We start from the raw sequence: 21,797 nt of genomic DNA, 5'->3' as shown, positions 1-21,797 counted from the left end.
CTCCAGTCAAGCACAGTCTCCCTGCCCTTGGCAGTCTTGTTCTGCCCCTGCTTTCCACCCTTGCAGCTCCCTGGGAGAGGGGGAGTCAGCATCAGCTGTGCCAGCTGCACTCACCTAAGATTTTACTAATGTTGGAGTTGTGCATGTCAGGGAAGGCCTGAAGGATTTTCCTCCTCTCGTCCTTTGCCCAAACCATGAATGCATTCATTGGTCGCTTGATGTGTGGCTCACTGCTGGCTCGGCCACGGGCGTCCCTGTAGACTCGAGCTTCAGCCACAGTGGCACCTCCTGTTGGCCAACAATAATACTGCTGTAGTTTAGCTGCAGAGCCATTCATTGCTTTACTTCCTGTAACGTCAGGGCAGGAGGAACAAGACGGGTGTAAGCATTATTATGTGGGTGACAACACAGCTTGGGCCAGTTCTGCTGCTTTCCCGAGGCCCGTATCCCTTGGTCTAAGTGACCTCTTAAAAGCGGAAGAGAGTTTCAGATGACAACTCTACCACCTTTTGGATATAACATTCAACAAGACACTGGGAAAAATTATCATTGCATGTCTTTCTATACCTATTGCATTTACAACAATAAATTCTAGCTGGTGATAAAGTAAGACTGCTATTAAGTGCCACTAACCCTTCAAGTCCTACTCAAAGGTTGGCATATTTTGTGAATGGATGAATGAATCCAATGAAACATTTTAGTTGCATAATTATTATGTTCTAGTCTATCATCTGCTGCTAGTGGTACAAAGTTCCAGAAAAGTTCACATATCCAAAGGGAGATAGACCACTAAAACAAAGGATAAGCAGCACTGAAGTGACCAGGTGCCCAGAGAACACCAGACAGGATGGCCAATCAGCTTCCTAGGAGGTGTGACATCCCAGCTGAGTCTCAAGGAGGGACAAGAATCAGCTAGCGAAAAGGAAAGCTGAGCGAGGACAGACGGGAAAGCTGTTTAGGCTAAAAGAAGAGCATTTACAATGATTCTCCCCAATCTCCCCATTGCATTCAGGGTCCAAGTCCCAGCATAATTATGGTTTCTGTGGTTGTCTCCCTCTGATCTCTCTCCACCCCCAGGAATACGCAATCGTTAAAGTCAGACACTGTCTCGCACTCATTCTTGAATGCCCAAGACTCCCCACAAAATAGATACTCAATACACATTCAGTAAAAGATTACTGATTGCCAGCCCATATACAAAAGTAGTAGACTGAAAGGTATGCATTTCAAGGGTCCCGTTACATTTTTCTGTTACTTTAGAGAACTTCTTTAATCCCTATAAACTATTTCTGGTCTAGTAACATACTAGATTTAAAGTTCTTTGAGGACAGAGCAGGGGCTGAGTCTTATTTGCTGCTGATTTCCTTGGATCCAGTGAAGTACCTGGCAGGTGGAATTCTAATCAGTAAAACATACTTAGTGAATGAATGAATGAATGAATGAATGAATGCAGTCCTTCCTTGTTTTCATGGCCCCCGCCGGCGTGACACAGTGATGGGAACTGCTGAATATTTCCCTATAGATTAAAAATTTCTACAGCCAGATGTGAAGGGACTGAACTGATGATCTCAGCCGTGTTATTACTGCACAAACTGGAAAACTGACCACCGGAAGTTTAGAAGCAAAATATACAATCAAGTCAACATTTATATTTTCTGGACAAAGTAAATCCTTTTAGCTCAGTGAAGTAATACAAAAACAACAAGCCCCAATCTATCTCTGGCCTTTCTTTTTCCAGATATCTTGATTAAAAAGAAATCTGTTTGTGTCAAGGCCAGTGACAAATTAGAACACTAAAGCACACTATTATTTGGCAAATATGGTCATTATTTATTGCCATATAATGACAGGATAAAAGGATGGAATTAACTAATACTGTGGGTTTTTCTTCCAAAACATGAAGGTGGGCAGAGAAACCACTTTCTTAAAACCATGCAAAAATAACATATTTCACAAACAGCCCTTCCTTTTAGGCCTCGACAGAATGATGCCTTACATGAGAAGTCTCAGATCCCAAGATGCATAACTAATATGCTACCTTTTTGCCACCATACCCACAGTACATTAATTTCATTTAAAATGCACTGACCATACAGGATAAATTGATTTCACTTTATATGGGTTTGACAGCCATGTTTATTGTGCAGTGAAATGTAGTGTAGCTTCCAGCTGACAATATCCATCAACGCAGGGCAATATGCTGACTGCTGGGCCAGATGAAGGCATACATTACTCTGGAAGTGAAACACTTATTCAGACACGACAGTGTCTTTTCCTGAGGATCACCATGGTAATTTATGATGCCCTCAATGCCATTACTTTACAACTGACATGGATTCAGCAATTTATATACTGGCATGCATACAGATAAAAGGAGACAGGTTTGTGGAGAATGTCAGATGCAAAAACATTTCAATATTATTCTAAGTTAACTCCTGTGCCACAGGTGATTAACATTTGAAATCTGCTTTTGCTCTTGCTGCTTTCTCTCCACCTCTAGCAAAACCAAACATTCGGCTTCAATTTATTTCTTCACTTAAAATATGGAGTTCATCATGAATAGGAAGTTTTAATCTCCTGCAGACTGACAGACATCTCAGAGGATTTTAGAGTCTGGCTGTTGTACAGAGAAACATTCACCATCTTCTACTCCATACTGCTGATTCTCGCAAGATGCTGCGTCCCAGTCTCACTGTCACACGGTGCCGGGGTCCCAGCCTCTTCTTCTTACTCTTCTACTTGACTAATTTCTACCTTCCAATGAGCAGCTGGTTTTACCTCTGCTAACTGCCCAGCACTGATCTTTTCCTTTCCTCTCACAGCATGTATGACCCACAAAACACTTAATTAACTACACAGAAGACGTCTGGAACGCACGAGGAAGGGTTCCAGAGGTTGGAAATTTTAAACATAGTGCAGAGTATAAAAATATAAGAAGAAAAGGAGAAAATGGCAAATGTTTTAAAGTTTAACTTCTCTTATTACTTCTCTCTTCCTGAAGTAAACTGAAAAGTGAATAGGCACATCCATCCTAGGTTGAACTTGGCGTGTTTTATCAGCTGAACCAAGACTTGAGAATAAGAGACTTATCTAGGGAGTCAGTTTGGAGCTACTTCTGTTAGACTTGATGTCTAAACAGACACCAATTGTTGTACTGACTTTTAATATGACACAAATTTGCAGTATCCAGGGATACTTTAAAAAGTATCCCTTTTTAAAGCTTAACTTGGATAATTCCTGTCCCAATTTCACCTCCTTGCTCCCTGATCTTCCAAATATGTGTTATTCTAAGGCTCCTATGGTTATACAAATAATCATAACCAGAACATAACCATCCATATCTAGACAGTGAATAGGAAAAAAAAACAACCCTACTTTATATATGAAAATTGGCCTCTCACCCAGTCTTAATAACTACCACTAATGTCATGGAAAGGAGCTCTATTTTGTCCTAAACTTTTAATACCTGAGTTAACACTATGGTTTAGTGTAAGCAATATAATATTGTAAGCCACAGGTGCCTTACAAAGACATATTTAAGGATTTTTCTTTTTTCAGTAACTATGCAATACATGATGCCTATGGAATTTACGGAAATATCTAGATGGGCCTATGCTGAAAGATACTCTCAACAAATACTTCTTGAATTGGATCTTTTGATAGAAAACATCTCTCAATATTACTTTCTGTTTTACTGAAACATGACAACCCATTTATTACTTGAACTTACAATCTAGGTTTGAGATAAGCTTAGAGTTAGAATTTTAAGCAAATAGGAGAGGCCACAAAGTCAAAAGAACATTTAGAAAATGTTCCTAAACTTGCTGAATATATGTTTAATGAAGCAAAATAACTAGAGGATTGTTACTTCAGCAGTAATAATATATATGACTATATATATATATGTATAAATTCAGAAACTTAAAAATTGGCAAGTATATACTTTGAAAACTCCTTGAGCAGATGAGAAACTTCTACAGATGATTACAGAATTCTAGACTATTAATCTGTGTTATTAATGTGATATTAATCTGTGTACTAGCTGCAAATTAACTTTATGTTATATTAGTTTTTAAAAATCAACATATCAAATATTATTTCATAGCACTCCATTCATTTTTGAAAACAATATGATTAAGTGTTTTTAAAGGAATATTTCATTGTTTTTTGTAGTACTGGGGATTAAATCTAGGGTCTCCTGCTTTCTAAGCAAGTAATTCACCTCTGAGCTACATCCTACATCCTCTCCCAGCATTTTCAATCTCGAATAGCCAAGAGTCTGTCAGAATCCAGAACTGAATTGTAATAGAGAATAGTTCACTGTTCTACGAGGAAATTTCTTTTCTTTTTAAGAGCAGAAGAAATATTGTGAATTCACAACAGGGTTTCTCATAGAAAGCAGGGAGAAGCCTAGATCCAAAACTGTTCCCGGGGCCAACTGCTTTTCTGCTACCCTGAGAGTCTTTACTGGCAACAACAATCCCAAATGAGAATCCCGAGCAGTCCAGCCTACACAATCTCAGATTGGTTAATTCACCCTCTTCTCCCAAGTCAGTCTGTACAAATCCAAACTTTCAGTTAAGCAAAGAAAGATAGTTAATTAAGGAAGAAAATAGAAATTGCCAAGACAAAGACCTCCTTAAGAAGCTGTGATTTGAATGATTTAGAGAGACAGAATATTGAGTTTTTCCAGGTGGGCTGGAAAGAAGGCCAGTTCACCATCATAGCCAATGGCAATGGTCCTGAACTAATCCTAGAGAGGCCCCTTCCTGGGTAAATTCCAAGGGTGATCTGAGTGAATGAGTGAGTGTTTGGCATGGGTTTGTGCATATATAAAGTTTTCCCCAAGGAGGAACTCTGGCTAATTCTATAATGTTTCTTGTAATCATTTATTTATGCATTAATTCAGCAAACACTTCTGACAAGTTTCAGGTGTACTCAGCATTGGGATGATGGATACAAAGATAAATAACACATGTGCTTTGTTTTTACAGTCGTTGACCCCGTGGGAGAAAGACATAGAAATGAAAAGTTATGAAACAGTGCTAACAATAATCTTAAAATATAATGAAAGCAGAGAAAAGAAGCTATTGACATTGTTGGAGCTGACAGAGGAGAATATCAGAGAGACTTTGGAGCAATTTAAAAGAAGAGTAAAAGTTTACCAGCAGGTATGTGGGGGAAAATATTCCAGTTCAGGGAACCAGTGTGAATAATACCACAGAGTAATAACAAAAGCATAGAAGGTTTGGGGGAAATCAAAAGAAGCTGGCTATGGGTTGGGATTATAGGAAAAAGAGAAGACCACTCACACACAAAATTAGAGAAGTAGTAAATTGGTACCAATTGTTATGCCAACCCCACAAGTCTTTAAGGTATTTAAGCAGTATAGTATCATACACAAATACACTCCGGGAGAGATTCACATGAAAACTAAAGGCAACATTACAACTGAACAGCCACAGTTCAGATTACTAGTGAATTGACAATAAAGGATAGAGTAAAGTAAGGTGACTCATTTTCTTTTTGGGGATTGAACTCATGAACTCACACTTGCCAGGAACGAAGGCTAACTTCCCAGCCCTAACCAATGTCTTCTAAAAAGCTTATTAAGACAAACTTTGTCTTCAAAGTAAGATACTACTAACTTTGAAGACCTACCATGCTTTTGCTCTTCTGTTTCCATTGGTTCTATCCTGTTGTGTCTTATTGGATTTTAATATGTGTGACAGTATAAACAAAATTTTTAAGAAAAATGAGTTATTACAGTAGCTATTGTTCATTTCCTGTTATTTGGTTTTGAATACCCTGTAATACTTTCATTCTCTTGAATGGTTTTATACTATGTTATTATGTTTGATATTATTGTGTGTGAAGGTATGCTCAACTATCTCAAAGAAAGACATTATGGTGGCTACTGTTGATATCCCGTTGTCTTGTGAAGTGCTGTGTTGCTTGCATTGTTTTGTTTTCATTTGCTTTGATCTGTCCTCTTTTGTTTTATTCTCTTTAAAAAACAACAACAAAAAAGCAAGACATGCTTTGTCAGACAAAATGAATTTGCTATATGAAAACTGTTGGCATGAAGATTCTGTCCTGGGATCCAGTTCTAGCAGACAAGCTCATCTCAGACCAAACCTCCAACAGATAACAAATACAAATTCTAGCAAAATATGAGAAAACATCTGAGATCCACCAAAATTAAGCAGAAACTGGAAAGGATTCTAGCCTCAATAAATGAATAAATACAAGAATTTCACAAATTGAAATTTTGTTTTCAAAGTTTTTCCCATGGCCCCAGTCTACATACTATGAAGATGCTATAGTGTAAACAGAAAGTCTATGTTGCTTAATGTGTTAGAAGACAGAATTGGAGGCTTCCAAGAGGCTAAATCATTAACCTCAAATGTGTAAGAAAGCCTCAGATAAACCCAGTGGAAAACAGGGCTGTATATCCAAAAGATTTGAGCAGATATTTTAGCTGATGCCCACTGCCAAGATAATAAAAGTTAGATTTGAATCCCATCAGCCTAGAGAGGATTCATAAACACCTTGAACTTTCCACTGAAACCCCAGAGAGGCAATTCCCCAGAAATTGTATACCAAGACTAAGAATTCACCCAAGGACTAAAAATTGAAATAGACTAACTCCTTAAAACTAAGCCTCCATAAGTACAATGTGATCAGCAGATAATTCAATATCATCTTGCCACAAAATTAACACTTTCAAAGGAAGATAGTAGCATCCAGAGTCTCTATAATTTATAACTGACAAGACACAATATACAATAAAAATTATTAATTGTACAAATAAATGGGAAAGTAATATGGAGAGGCCAAAACAAAACAGTCAAATAAAAAACTGGATGAAAATTACCTGAATTTGGCAAGAAAAATCAACTAATAGGTTTAAGACATTTGGAGAAATGCAGGCAAATTAAATGTCAAAACAATAAACAAAACAAAAAACATACTGACACTAAACTACTGAGAACCAAAGATAAAGTAGAACTTTCAGAGAAAATGGACATAGCACACACAGGGAAACACTAACACAAACGATGGCTGGTTATTCTTTAAAAGCAATAAGAACTAAAAGAATATGAAGCGTGTTTAGAATACAGAAAGCAAAGTCCATCCAGAATTTTATCCAAAGAACATATGCTTCATAAATGACCGTGAATGGAATATTATGCAACCAAGAATAAATCCTGTCATTTACAGCAAAATGTACGGAACTGGAGGGCATTATGTTAAGTGAAATAAGTCTGACATCGAAATATAAATACTGTAGGTTCTCTTTCATATGTGGGAACTTTGAAAGTGTTGGCATGAAAGTAAAAGTGAGATTGCTAGGGACTGGGAAGAGTGCCAGGATGTGGTTGCAGGCAAGGGTGAGAGGTGGTAGTTGGATAGGATCAACGAATACTGCACGCATGCATGGATATATCACACTGAATTCTATGAACACGTATAATTAATATGCATTGATAAAGATAAGAGATATATAAAGAAAAAAGTAACTCAAAGCCAGTGCAGAACACCTGGAAAACATCAACAAAGGATAAAATAAAAAAAAACTTATAGCCTCACACACAAAAAGACTATGAATTACATTTTCAGATAAATAAAAGTTAAGAGAACAAGTCCAGAGCAAACCTGTACCCAAAGATATATTCAAATAAAATATTCAAAATGATGAAAAATAAAAATAAAAACCAGATACATAGACAGAAAGGAAGAACATAAAACATGGGTTCCAAACAATTATTTATTTATTATTCTTAAAAACTCAAGGAACTGTTTAGTACAAAACAAAACATTATAATAGAGATTTTCAATATATAAAACAGTAAAATGTAGCACAACAATATCATATTAGTTCAAAGGAAAAGGAGCTTAAATTATGAAACTGGTAAAATTTTAACTATAGCAATACTCAAGGATGCATAGTGAACCCTTAGAAAATCAATTTCCTAAAATATAAAGAAATATAGCTAAAAATCATTAGAGTAGTTCAAGCGGAAAACTTACAAAAGATTTAATTATTCCAAAGGCAGGAATGGAGAAACAGAAGGTGGAAAACTAAGAGAGCAAATAGAAAACAAGTGGCAAATTATAAAACCTAAACCAATCACATTCAATAGTGCCAGTAACTAGAAAGGAATTAAATAATTCAATTTAAAATCAGATTTTCAGGATGGATAAACAGTAAAAATCAAAGAGCCATAAAACAGGCAAAATAAAAACAATTTTAAAAGCCAAGTTAATAATTTGAAGAAAACAATAAAATTGGCAGATTCATTCTTAGACTGATGAACAGACAAAGAGAGAAAACAAAAATATCAATATCTGTCCTGAAAGATGGAATTTCACTATAGGTCCTACTCACAGTAAAAAAGGTAAGCAGAAATATTAAGACTTAATTCCAATAAGTATGATGAATAAATTGTTTGAAAAATATATACTAAAATTTACTCAATAAATAGAAAACATGAATAATCTGATAGTTAACAGAAAAACTGATTTATATCTAAGAATCTTCCCACTAAGTAAACTCCAACTCAAGTAGTTTCACCAGTAAATTTCAAAACTTTTACAAACAAGGTAGCCAGAGATTTAGTTCAGCAGCATAAGCGTCTGCCTAGCAAGCATGGGGTCATGAGTCCGATCCCTGGCACCAGAAAGGAAGAAAGAAAAAGAAAGAAAGAAAGAAAGAAAGAAAGAAAGAAAGAAAGAAAGAAAGAAAGAAAGAAAGAAAGAAAGAAAGAAAAAGAGAAAAGTTTATATAAATATTTAGGCCTGGCGTGATGGGGCACATCTGTAATCCCAGCACTTAAAGAGACTGAAGCAGGACGATCATTCCAAGTTCGAGACCAGTCTGAGTTACATAGTGAGCTCGAGGCCAGCCTGAACCACATAGCGAGACCTTCTCTCAAAAGAGACAAAACAAAAACTTGTACAAACACAAAAAGAGGAAGAAGGAATACTTTCCAATTAATTTTATGAGATGGCATAAATTCTCAATACAGTGTTAGAAGACTGAACCCAGTAATGTGTTATATGGATAATAGATTATGACCCAATAGGATTTATCTCAGAAATGTAATTAGTAAGTTAAATATCAGCCAAAATAATGCATTACAGTAACAGAACAAAGAAAAAGTTATGATCTTCTCAATAAATTCAGAAAGTGGTTTTGATAAAATTTAGTACTCTTTCATGAGTAAATGTGCTCTGGAAACCAGTAACGTCAGAGAACTTTCTCATTCTGTTAACAAATATTTAAGAAAAATGTACACTTTGCACTATACTTTAGAGTGAACTATTGAATGCGTTTTCCTAAAATGAAAAAGGCAAAGATGTTTGCTTTTATTACTGCTAACCAACGTTTAAACAAAAAATATGCAAATTGGGAAAGAGTACTCAATATCATTTGTTCACAGATAATACAATTGCTTAAATGGAAAAACCTAAGGAATTTACAAAATAACTGCTACAAAAAGTGAGTTTAACAGTAAGAGAACTTAGTAATATAAAATAAAAATACAGAAATCAGATATTGTTTAACATAGGCATGGCCCGTTATGTAAACATTTCATTAAAATGATTTTTTGAAAAAATTTATATGTACCATCAGCAAACATAAAATAACTTTCAAATATTTACACTTGTGACAGCACTTGTGACTTAAGAACAAACATACCTTGAAGGAAAGGTAGCCTATTTAACAAAGATGCTGGGGAAACTGGTTATCTATTTTCAGAAGATTGAAGTTGGACCCATATTTCTCACCATGTACTAAACTAAAATCAAAATGAATTAAAGATCTAAACATTAAAGCAGAAACACTCAACCCTCTGTAAGGTAAAACAAACAAATACTTGAAGTTACAGGTATAGATAAGGACCTTCTAAAGAGAAATGCAACTGCACAAGAATAACAGCAAGAATCAAAAATGAGATTACATCAAATTAAAAATAGGTCATCCAAAATGAAATGGTTCAAAAAATATGGCATCTAAAATCAAAGACCCAGTCAGGAAATAAGCACGTGAAATAAGCAGACACTTCTCAGAAAAGAAGAAAAGCCGATATTGAAAAGTATTGAAAAAACATTCAACATCTCTGACTACTAGAGAAATGCAAGTTAAAATAATGTTATGACTTCATCTTACACCAAAAAACACAGTGGCAATTGTCAAGAAGTCAAAGAACAAATGCTAGCATGGCTGTGTTGAAAAAGCACACTTCCTACACTGTTGGTGAGAATGCAAACTAATACAAGCATGGAGATCAGCATGGAGGTTTCACAAAGAAATTAGAAATCCTCTATGACCCAGATATTCCCCTTCTAGGTATCTTTTCAAAAAAGCAAAAGATATATTGCAATAATACATGCATACCAACGTTTATTACAGCACAATTCATAATAGCTAAACCCTGTAAACAGCCTATGTGATGATCAACAGACAAATAAAACATGGTAGCTATTACATAAAGGAATATTACTCAGACACAAAAATGATAAATTTGAGACGTGCAGGAAAATGAATACACCTTGAAAATATAATGTTACATGAAATAAATCAGACACAAAAGCTCAAACACCATGGGCATCTCTCATTTGAGTAAGGCAAAGTACAAACAAAAATCAAAATGAAGCCTAGATACATGGAAGCAAGGTGGGCTGGGGAATATGGCTCAGGGGAATAAGTGCCTGCCTGGCAAATGCAAGATCCTGAGTGCAATTTCCAGTTTAAAAAAAAAAAAGAAGTAAGAAAATAAGGGGCTAGATCTCCTGCAAATGGGAAGAGATCCAGGAGACCGAGGGCAAGGGGGAAGGAGGAGATGAAGGGGAGTAAAAAGATTTAAGAAGAAGAGGCATGTACAAGTGCCAAGCACCCACAATGACAGCAATCATTACACACCCTACACATGAGCTAACAATAACAGCAACAAGGAGATGAAAATGGGATTTAGAGACGGAGGCGGGGACCGGGAAGGGAAGGGGATGTGTTAGACACACGTACTTACTCCCAGGATGCGTGTAAACTTCATGAACTGCGGACACTTAGACTAGTAAGATACAAATTAAAAAAATAAAAAAGTGGAAACTGTAATACTCCTTCAAAAGGGTAATATTTTAGAGTGACCTCTGAATGACAGAATTCTTAGACATGGCATATAAAACATGGAGAAAAGTGATAAACTGAACTTCATCAAAATAAAACTCCATTCATCGAAAGTAATTGCTGAGAAAATACAATGTTAAAGAAGAGGCCAAGGAAAAATTATTCTCTCTCTCTCTTTTTTTTTTTTTTTTCTTTTTCCTTTTTATCGGTACCAGGGATCGAACTCACGACTGCCCGCTTGCAAGGCAGGCGCTTATGCTGCTGAGCTAAATCCCCAGCCCTGAAAAATTATTCTCGAGACACATAACTGACGAGTTTCAACCTGAATTTGTAAAGAACTTCTACATAAGCAACAAAAATAGTAATCTAATTTTAAAATGGGCAAAACACCTGAACACTTTACAAAAGAAGATATAGCTACTGAGCACATAAAAATGTATTTTGTATCATTAATTTTCAGGAAAATGCAAATTACAAGTACAATGAGATTTCACTTCACTAGCACTAGAATGGCTCATCACAAAAATTGGCAAGGGTAGGAGCAACTGGAAATCTAACCGGTAAATTCACTGAAATTAAAATGCCATAACCATTTTTTGGCAGTTCTTTTTTTCTAAGAAAGATATATAGTTACCTGTGACAAACAAATTTTACTGCTAGGTACTCACCTAAAAAATGGGAACTTCTGTCCAGAAATATATTTACGTAAGAATATAATAGTAGTTTTAGTACAATGGAACACTACTCAAAGTAAAACTGTTTTAGTTATTAGTTTAAAAAAAGCTAAAGCCAAAAAAAGAACTAAAACAGAAAATCAACCAACCAAGAAACAAAAGTGCCTTCTCTGAACAGTTATTTCTCTGTGTATCTGAGAAGCACATGGCATTTTTAAGCTATTGTAAACCCCAAAATATTTTCATTTACCAAAAAGATTTACTAGGACAGACAAAAAAGCTATAATTGATTTCTTACATACAAAAAAGGCATCAATATCACTAGTGGGTTGCTTGCCAGAACTACTGATGATCACAGTACTTCGGATTATTTTGGTCTATCAGTGGAATGGTTAGTTTTCTCCTCTGGGATTTTGGAAAGAGTTACATGATACATTTCATGGTCTGTTATTTGGGTTAATAGAGAAAATGAAAATGAGCATGTTATGAACAAAAATGTAGAAGATGAAGGAATTTTTAAAGGAAATATGAAAAATTAGGAAACAAGGAGAGTACTGAGATTGCATTTGGTTTGTTCACCATGTTTATCCTATCTATATTCCCATATAGGGAATCTAATATACTCTGTTACAGCCATGATTGACAGCTGTGTGACTATCACGGTCAAAGCCCCTTGCTAACTTCTCATTCCTGCTTACTGCCAGAATGTTAACTTATTTTCGCTATAATATCAGGCTGATTGAAATACAAATTTAATTTTTTATTTAAAACAAAGCCAGGGTGGTGGTATATGCCTGTTACCTAGCAATCTGGAGGTTGAGGCAGGAGGATCCTCTTTAGTTCAAGGCCTGTATGGGCTATGTAATGAGTTCAAGACCAGCCTGAATGACACAATGAGATGCTGTCTCAAAAAAAAAAAAAAAAATCACCTGCTTATTGTTCTGTTTGACACTGAAAACATATTCCATGGCTAAGAAAGATTCTTGGTAATGGGGATTGAACTCGTGACCTTGCACTTGCCAGGCAGGCGCTTATGCCGTTGAGCTAAATCCCCAGCCCTCTGAGAAAGATTCTTAATCATGAGGAAAATGATGTGTTTGTCACATCCAAGAAAAGGGATTGTTGGGAGTGAGGAGTATGTTTGCTGTTTATGTCTTTTATAAATATTAGCTGGACAGGTTAGCAAAGAGTAACTTAAGTCATTCCTCAAATGGAATGACTTGAGGGGGGCAAATGCAAATTCAGGAGATTGGTGAAAAATAAGCACCAATATTCTGGAAAGAACACTGAGTCACTGGTGGAGCTCTGGCTAAGGTATTCGGTCTCCAACTATCCACTGCAGGAGAAGACCACAGGCAGGTTTTCATTCTGTTTCCATTTTAAGGTTCTTCAACCCCACTGAAAGAAAAATGCTCCGTTTACTTCAGCTATCAAAATTACCGACAGCCACTGGATAGAGATGTAGTGTTTATGTAGTAGCCACATAAAAAAAGTACGGGACACTTGGAAACAGGCTCTTTACTCACCAGAGTCCCAGAGTGTGTTCTCTAAAGAGCAATCCACCTTTCCAATGACTAGGCCAGAGCTCAGCTTATGGATAGGAACATCAGATGTGCCACATAATTTTGTATTAAATAATATTTACAAAGTGCCTTTACTAGCTACATTTTCTCAGTCCTCTGCAATCCTCTGAAAGGGATGGGAATGTAGATGTCACCGAGCCCACTTCATAGATGAGGAAAAGGCTCGGAAAACATGACCTTCTCCTTAAGTAACCAATTGCTAGCGTAGTAATAAGGAGCAGTCACTCCAGAACCTAGTTCTTCTGATTTTCGGTGTAGAGTACTTCTTCTACACCAAAGCTGCCCCAGTCACGATTCAGTGATCTAAAATAACTGAATTTCAAAATCGACTGTTCCCTGGCTAGGACATAACTTTCCCCTTTTAAGGATGCCACTTGCCTGCATTGCCAAGCATATTAGAGAAGCCTATTACCAGTTATGAAGTTCATGCCACGATCTAATTGGTCTCTAAAATACCGCCCCACCAAAGATGCACGGGCATGCAAAGAAAGTAATAAGGAGTGAAATTATAGCAGGGATTAAAAGGATGCTAAATTAATGCATTCCGTGGTTGCAGGATCATGAGTGAGTGTTATTGTGGATAAGGCTTGTTTTTTTTTTTTTCCTCCTAGAAACTCCATTCTCTTTAAAAGATCAACAAGAAGAACCAAAAGGGAATTCCCTAAGGTCAGCTCTGAGGAAACATAAACCTCTAATTCAATAACTCTGCTACTGCTCTGAAAAAGGCTTTATTATTGCAACATCCATATGGAGCCAATTGGACATTAATGACTAATCAATCCCTCCGCTTTCTATTCTACTTAAAGTGTCACAAACCATGTTTAGATTAGCCCATTTCCTGCTTAGGATTGCTCAAGATGTCTTTTGTTCTTTCAGGACCAGCCTGATGGAGGCAGCTTAAACAAACACAAGACCAGAGTGGCGCAGGAGTTATAAAGTGCCATATGTGAATGAACAAAGGGGCTATACTAAAGCCTTTTGTGGTATTTGTTAATGTTTTTCATCTGAGCTTAAAAAGGCTTAATGACTTTGTGGTGAGCTGATGCATGTGGCTCGTGGCTTTGCAAAATGAAGGAAATTCTAACCAGTGAGACATTGGTCTGTGTTTTCAAGAGTCTCCTGCTTTAAGTTTCAGTACTTGTGTTTACTTTTTTTTAAATTCTCAAGTTATATTTGCTTTACACAGATAGCTAAACAGAGTCCTCTATCTTGTTCCAACTACAGAATCCCAGGGTAGCTGGGAGAACATAGAGCTTCTCTATTTTAATGACCTGGAAGTGGCACAGAGCATCAAACATTCCACTTGTTATCTGTGTGCTGTATGTGTGCACAGAAGGTGTTGAAGCCCCAGCAAAAAGAAAGCATTTAAATTTGAATCAGAGACCACTGGGGATGAAAAAAGACAATAACACATCATGGTTCCCTAAGATTTCAGGAGAACTAGGCTCACATTCAAGAGGATTCCACTGGAGAATACAGTCTGGTGAAAATTTGGTAAGCTAAATTATTCATATTATCCAGCAGTTTCTGGAGTCATGTAACCCAAACTCTTATAATAGACTGTACACAAAATGAAGATCCACAAACCAAGATGTAACAAATCTTAGCGTTAGTTAACAAAGATATACTAAGTCTGTCTTTACTTCTGTGCTTCTCCCTGTCTCTGCTGGACTACACAAAAACTAGCCTTTCAGCTTGTATGCTTTCAGTTTTGAATCCTTAAACCTCCATTTAATTACCTCTTTCTAATTTCAGCCAGAGTGATCCATCACAAATGTAATTCTGACCAAGCCACTTCTATATTTAAAACTCTTCAATGGCTCCCTAATGCCCACAAGATGAGTCCAAACTCCTAGAACAGGATACACTACTCTCTTGTGATCTGGCTCTCCACCTGTCTGGCTAGCCTGGAACACTCTGCTTTACACCATAGTATTTCTAGTTGACTACCAATTGTATTTTCATGCTAAGAATCAGAGTTTTCTCCTGGGCTTAACTATCCATCTGGAAATTGTTATTAAAGACACATTTTAAGGATTATCTCTTCTCTGGAAGTTTTACCAGGTTGCCAGGTTAGAATAAGGCTAGGCTCCCATGGGTGGTACACTATGCTTGCCTTAATTCTAGTGTCTACCATATTTTAACCGAATGATCAGTTTCATGTGCCCACTTCTTCACTAGACGTACACCTCAAACCAGTAGTGATTGCACTTGGTTTGTGCCACAGCTGGCATAAGGTAATGTTGAAGTGCTTATTGAGACAGTAGACAATGGCAGGAAGACACGTTCAATGGTGATAGTTTAGAGACCTGGATGTCTGCATGTTCTACTAATACCTGGCAACTTCTGAAATTGGATTTTATATAAGCCCAGGTTTTATGTTTTCTATTTTGTTAAACGTCTTGCAAGAATGGTTTTAATGGAAAAAATGTACCCAAAATAGTTGTTTAGAGTTCAGAAATTACTAGTTTTCATTTTGTCTCTTCTACTGACTTGCCATATCGAACAATTCTGACACTCTAGCCTCTCCACTTCCAAAAAACCCTTGGGATTATGGTAAAACAAGTCTGAGATTTTTAGAAATATTAAATCTAAAAAACCATCCCAACGTTGTAATGTGGGTATAATTATATAAAATAGATGCACATTCAAACAAGCATACAATGGGACCTTCCTTGAGTATCATAAAATGGGGGAAACATGCTCATAGAGCATTAATGTGAGAGGAATATTAAAGATCATCTAATACCCACCACAGAAGGAAAACATGAGGTTTTCAACAGGTTAAACTGCTCCCAACTCTCATAGCAAATGGCCAAATTACACTGGCAACTCAGATGTAAGAATCCCCATGACTGCATACTTGCCATCAACACCAATTTCTAAAATGATCAGCTCACTTGTTTCAGTGGCATCCGGGCTCAATTTTATGAATTCTTAGCAATTAACTTAACTGGACTCTCTTACTCATTTCACTCGATTCATTCCAGGGAATCTGTCTTCCATGAGAATGGGAATGCAGCTTATGGATCCGGTACCAAGTACATTTTTTTTTAAAGACATGGATAAGGAACTAGATGTCATTAGAAGGAGATGGCTGGGGGATTTGTGACAATCATCCAGTTACATGGGCCACCCAAACATCTCTGTCTTGTGAATCAGTAGACACATTTGAAACATTTGTGGAATTAGGAAGATTTAAGGAAAATAAAAAGCCTTCACAAGGTTCCATTTCTAAATAATTTTTAAAAATTCTTTTTAGTAAAAACCATAGGAAAAAGCTACTTTAACACAGATAATCAATTAAGTCAGCTGCTAGGGAAAACAGGAGGCAGCATGGCTCAAGAGGCCACGTATTCACTTAGATCTGAGTTTGCATTATAGATTTGATCTTTCCTAGCTATGTAACTTTGAGTAAATTATTCTTCTCTAAACTGTAGTTTCATCTCCCCATTAAGACAGTTAATAATTTCTACTTTGCAGCATCTTTTTTGAGGACTAAATGGAAATACATGTAAACTTCCAACACAATGACAGGAACCCAGTAGCCAAGCACTACACTGTAGTTCTCTTTAGACAAAATAGCAGTAAAATAAGCCACAGAAGTAGTAAATTCCAATACCAAGAATATAGCAGGTGATTAACTGACACTTGTCTTCTTTCTATACTTTCTTCACATCTGAATGATGTTTCCTAGACTTCATATTTGTGATTCAGGAAGTTAAAAAATAAACCTGAAAATAGCTGGGGTTGCAACTTACTCTATAACACAATCTCTCTTCTTCTCAAATGCTAAAAACGTATTTCAAAAGGGTCTCGGTAGGTACTGACTAAATGCAAGGCCCGTGCACAAGGTCCAAAGAAGAAAGACCATCTCATGTCTCCCCGTTTGCATAGGTGAGAGCAGTAACCAGACCAGGCTGCTCAGCAAAAGGCAAGATAAAGAAAGACCGTTACCCTGCCAGCTTACAAATCAGCTCTGTATAAAGAACTTATTGGAATAACAAAGGGTTAGGATTATTGACTACAAAACAGTATTATTTGGAGGGCAAGGAAGTTTCAAGGACATTTCAAAGTTGCTTTGCATTTTTCCCTACTAATAACTCTGTAAGTGTGCAACCAGGAGCAGTTATTATCCTGCTTCATTTCATCCTCGTGCAAGACTGACCTTCCTACAGAACGGTGAGCTGATACTGAAGAGCGTAAAATGATTTTCTGCCAAGAAAGTTAAAAAAAGATACATTGAAACCAGAAAACTTCAATTTGTGTTTTTTAGAATAAATTTAAAATAGTTTAATATATTGCTTATGCAATTCTTCTCTCCAGAGCTGAAACTTGAGATATTAAGTTTTATTTCAGAGTTACTTTTTATGGCCCGTTCCTAATGTAACAGTTTATAGTATGACTCAAATGCTTATGTATTCTTACATGATCTTTTCCATCTCGCACCATGACCTAACTTGGGCCATCATGTCTAAGGCGTAAATATTCCCTGGACAAAAATGCTGAAAAAAGTATCACTCTCCAAAGTGAGAGCACAGGTACAAGACTGATTCACAGGCATCCATCAGTCCCATCAGACAAAGTAAAAATCAGTCTCTTGTGTGGAAAGGAGTTGCTATAGAGAGTTTGGAATGCATTTCTGTGTGGCTTTGGTCATGAAAGAGGTAGGCATTTCTTCCTTAAACAAAAGACAGAAAAGTAGATCATCCTTAGTGGTAACTGTAGGCACTACCAATGACCCTCTTTGGAAAAATGCAACCCAGTGAGAAACTATCTGCTGAGCCTCACTAAGGAAGGCTGGGTCTTTGATTGAGATAAAATAAGCCTAGAATTAGATCATCAAAGAGAAGAACAGTTAGTCAAGGACATAATACAAGTAGACCCAGAGACAATGAAGCACACAGGAAGCTCCAGGAGGGGAGAATCATCTTTCTCATCTCTGCGTTCTATCTGTTAATTCTAACTATCTTACCAGCTCCTGGAGAATACAATGTAGTCTGTCTGTTTAATAAAAGTCTTTTCTCCCATGCTCCTAACAGTATTATGTACATGAGAGACAATCAGCAAATTGAAAATTGATTAGACATGTGGTAAAACTGAAGGTTGTGGGCTGTGGATTTAGTTCAGTGGCACAAGCACCTGCCTGGCCAGCTCAAGGTCATGAGTTCAATTCTCGGTACCAAAGCAAACAAACAAACAAAAAACCCTGAAGGCTGAAAGGTCCTGCGTAAGGACAGATCCTGGTTGAAAAGACGTAATTCCTCGAGGCAGAGATGAATTTCATAGACACAGCTTTAAAAAATATAAAAATAGACAGCATATAGTGGGTACAACAAGAATAAAATGAAACAAAGAATCTAGAAGGAGATACTCAAATTAAGAATATTTTGGCTAAATGATAAACAAGATAAGATGTCATTAACAAGAATAGTGCTGAGCTAGGTAGGCACTATGTCTTTGGAACAAGTTGGAAACTGTTTTTAGAACTTGAAGAAAAGGGTGAAGTAGGCAAAAAAAAAAAGGTTGGTCTCAATACCAGTTCTGGTCTTAACTGCAAAGAATTTAAAGAGCTCTTAGAATTGGCTTGATGTTCTTTAAATTCAACAACCTAAGATTAGGCCAAATTCTGCAGTATGCATGTGGATATTCAAGTGGCCTTTGCTGCCATTACAGGAAGATGTTGGGACAGGGACCTGGACTAAGTTGACATTTCAAGAGCTAAATAGTGCATACACAGTAGACAGACCTCTGTCAGCCAGGATTGATCCTAATGTGTTGGTTTATGTGAAGCAGACTAAGCAAAGACTAACTTTATAGTCCCACTGGGAACATATGGTATCAGTTCTTGAGTCTAATTTTTGTGGTAAATGGTATTAATCTATGTCATTAAGTTGCTACAAAGAGTTTGGAATGCGTTTCGGTGTGACTCAGTCATGGAAGAGGAAGGTATTTCTTCCTTAAGCAGAAGATAGAAAAGTAGATCCTTTTCATTGGTAATTGTAAGCACTGCCATTGACCCTCTTTGGAAAATGCAACCCAGTGAGAAACTAGCTACTGGGCAGGAGTGAGCTCCTCACTAAGGAAGGCTGGGTCTTTGACTGAGCTATCAAGCCTAAGCAACTACGATATGCAGGTTGAGTTCCCTTTATGGAGGGAGTATAAGGGGCTGGAGTTACACAAGAAACTTGACATTTTACTCTCTTGCCCCATCAGGAATATCCATCACTTGGAAAGTTCAATGGAAATTGTTTTCTACTAACATTAAAAGTTATTTGGGAGCTTTTAAGACACAGCAAATATATTTCTTTAAGAGAAGTTTATTTGCTTGTTTAAGAGCACAGCACTTTATATATAGTGCTGATATAAACTGGTGCACAGGATCCTCTAAAACTGTTTATATCCACAGTAAAATACATTTTTGTGATTCTCATACAACAGAGTTAGAGTCCAGAGGCAAAGACTTTGTGAACTCTGCTTATCTCCAAGCCTGTGTGTCTGTTACTTATCTTTACCATGTCTTGGGCCTCCTTGCTACATATCTGGGCCTCCAATCCTGGCTTGCTGATTCCATAGAGATGCCTTTGCCTGTAAGTGTCCCCAAAGTGTCTGGACACCCTAATTCAGGCAGCCAGAAGGCCAGATCTGTATGCCTACAGCACAGCTCTCACTAATGTTTCCTCTGATTTACCTGGATCTTTTCTTTTTCTATACACAATTCCTCATATTTTATTCTTGGCACATGCTCTAGTGGCTGAATGCTTTCTCAGGCAAAGGCATGTATCTGTGGTGTCTTTCTACAATAATTGTATTTGTATAGAAGATTGCATGGTCCCTGATAGGTACTTTGTGCATTCTAGTTGCCTCAGAGGTGAATTGGTTCAAAGATGACAGTCAAATTAAAGAGTTACAAAAAATCTGTCAATTACAAACTATCTATATCAACTTTCTCACTCTTAGATTATGGAAAGAATATGAGTTGCCTAGGATGGAGCACTAGAATTTAAGTCTTTAATCCTTAAGCAAATATCCGAAGGGGTAAAGGGGTGTGTTAATGAAATGATAGGTTTTATTCTGTCAGTCTGGAAATCAGATGAGAGCAAATGAAGAGAAATTACAAGGAATCAAGAGACAAAACTGTATGTAAATTGTTAACAAAGAACTATCAGAATTAGAGAAAGTATCTCAGGATGAAGTCAGTTTCCTGTCAGACTCGTGGAGGCATTTGGACAGAAGTGGAATGACGGCCCACTTGTCAGGGATGTGAGAAGGGATTTCTTGGCTGGAACTGTAGATATCGTGAGCTCCCTTCTTTACTTCAAATCTGAGAATCTAAGTGTTGCAACATGAAGTGCTGTATTCTGTTGGGTCTGAACTGCTGACCTTTACATTCCAGAGTACAAGCAGTTATAGCATTTAAATCCCACCCCAGATTAGGCTACAGTTTGCCTCTGCTGCTTTGATTGAGTTATGCATCATGGAATCAATCTTCCTTTTCTTCCAAAAGTAAGGACCAGGGAGGGCGAGGAGAACAAGTAGAGCTTCAAAGATTTCCAAGAGTATGGATCAAAAGGGAAGCAAGATTTTAAAGAAACAACTTGCATATTAAGTGGTGCATTTCAAAGTAAAAAAAAAAAAAAATTGCAGTCTCTGCTGCTTGTCCATAGCATAGAATTTAAACGGACAACAATAAAGCTACTCTGAGGTGTAAATCTTAAAAAGGAATGAGAAGTTCACAAAAAGGAGGAATAGGGGGAAAAAGAAAGGGAGGGCAAAAAAAAAATAAAAGAAAGAGGAGCAAGAGGAAAAGGGGAAGAGAAAAGGAGAAAGAATGCACAGGGAAAAGAGGCTTACAAATCAGTGCAAGTTTTTAATACAGCAACTGCAGTAACACTGTTCTAGTTCCAATCCAGGGTCCAAAGCTCCGCCGAAAATAATCACTTTCAGAGTTCATCCTTCAGTGATAACTCACATTTCACTATTCCTCACATCAAAATGAGGTGTAGTCTCCCTGTGAGGCTAGAAACACAATTGAAAGTAGAAATTTAAAAAAAGTTTTACAAGAATGTTTGCTTACCCAAATAAACAGTATGAAACCTTGTGTTTAAGAGAAAATCTCCAGTGCAAGAGAGAGATGAGAGATGGGGGATATAAACAAGATGGAAAGTATGCATTTTTAAATGCTGAGTCACAGTTGTTACTGCTGGAGAAGAGAAGGACAGCGAGGAGAATGGTAGGGACCTGTCTGTGAAAGATAATTCCGGAAGCTACTGCTGGAGAAATGTTTCCATTAATAAACAAGAAAGCTCAAAAAACATGAAATCTGAATTCAGCAAGTGGGCACAAATATACCCTTTAAGATACTCCTCTACTTTTTAATACCTCAAAAGGGAAAAAAAATACCCA

At 37.0% G+C, this 21,797-nt stretch overlaps 1 protein-coding gene across 31 annotated transcripts in view; it reads right to left on the bottom strand.

Annotated features, from left to right (window-relative positions):
- The window catches only part of Sox6 (SRY-box transcription factor 6), a 559,037-nt gene that overhangs the window by 18,665 nt on the left and 518,575 nt on the right, over positions 1–21,797 (bottom strand). For 27 of the 31 annotated variants that reach the window (XM_063251818.1, XM_063251846.1, XM_063251819.1 and 24 more), the window contains one exon: positions 115–348. In XM_063251818.1, coding sequence (XP_063107888.1) covers positions 115–348 — 234 coding nt within the window. The remainder of the gene's footprint in view (positions 1–114; positions 349–21,797) is intronic. The other 4 variants (XM_063251830.1, XM_063251843.1, XM_063251845.1 and 1 more) reach the window with 1 other exon arrangement.

This window comes from Cavia porcellus, unplaced genomic scaffold (assembly GCF_034190915.1).
Source record: "Cavia porcellus strain 051 isolate PalLab524CR breed Dunkin Hartley unplaced genomic scaffold, mCavPor4.1 scaffold_6, whole genome shotgun sequence".
NCBI lineage: Eukaryota > Metazoa > Chordata > Mammalia > Rodentia > Caviidae > Cavia > Cavia porcellus.
Note: the sequence above shows the minus strand (reverse complement) of the source record. Positions and strands in the feature narration are given on the sequence as shown.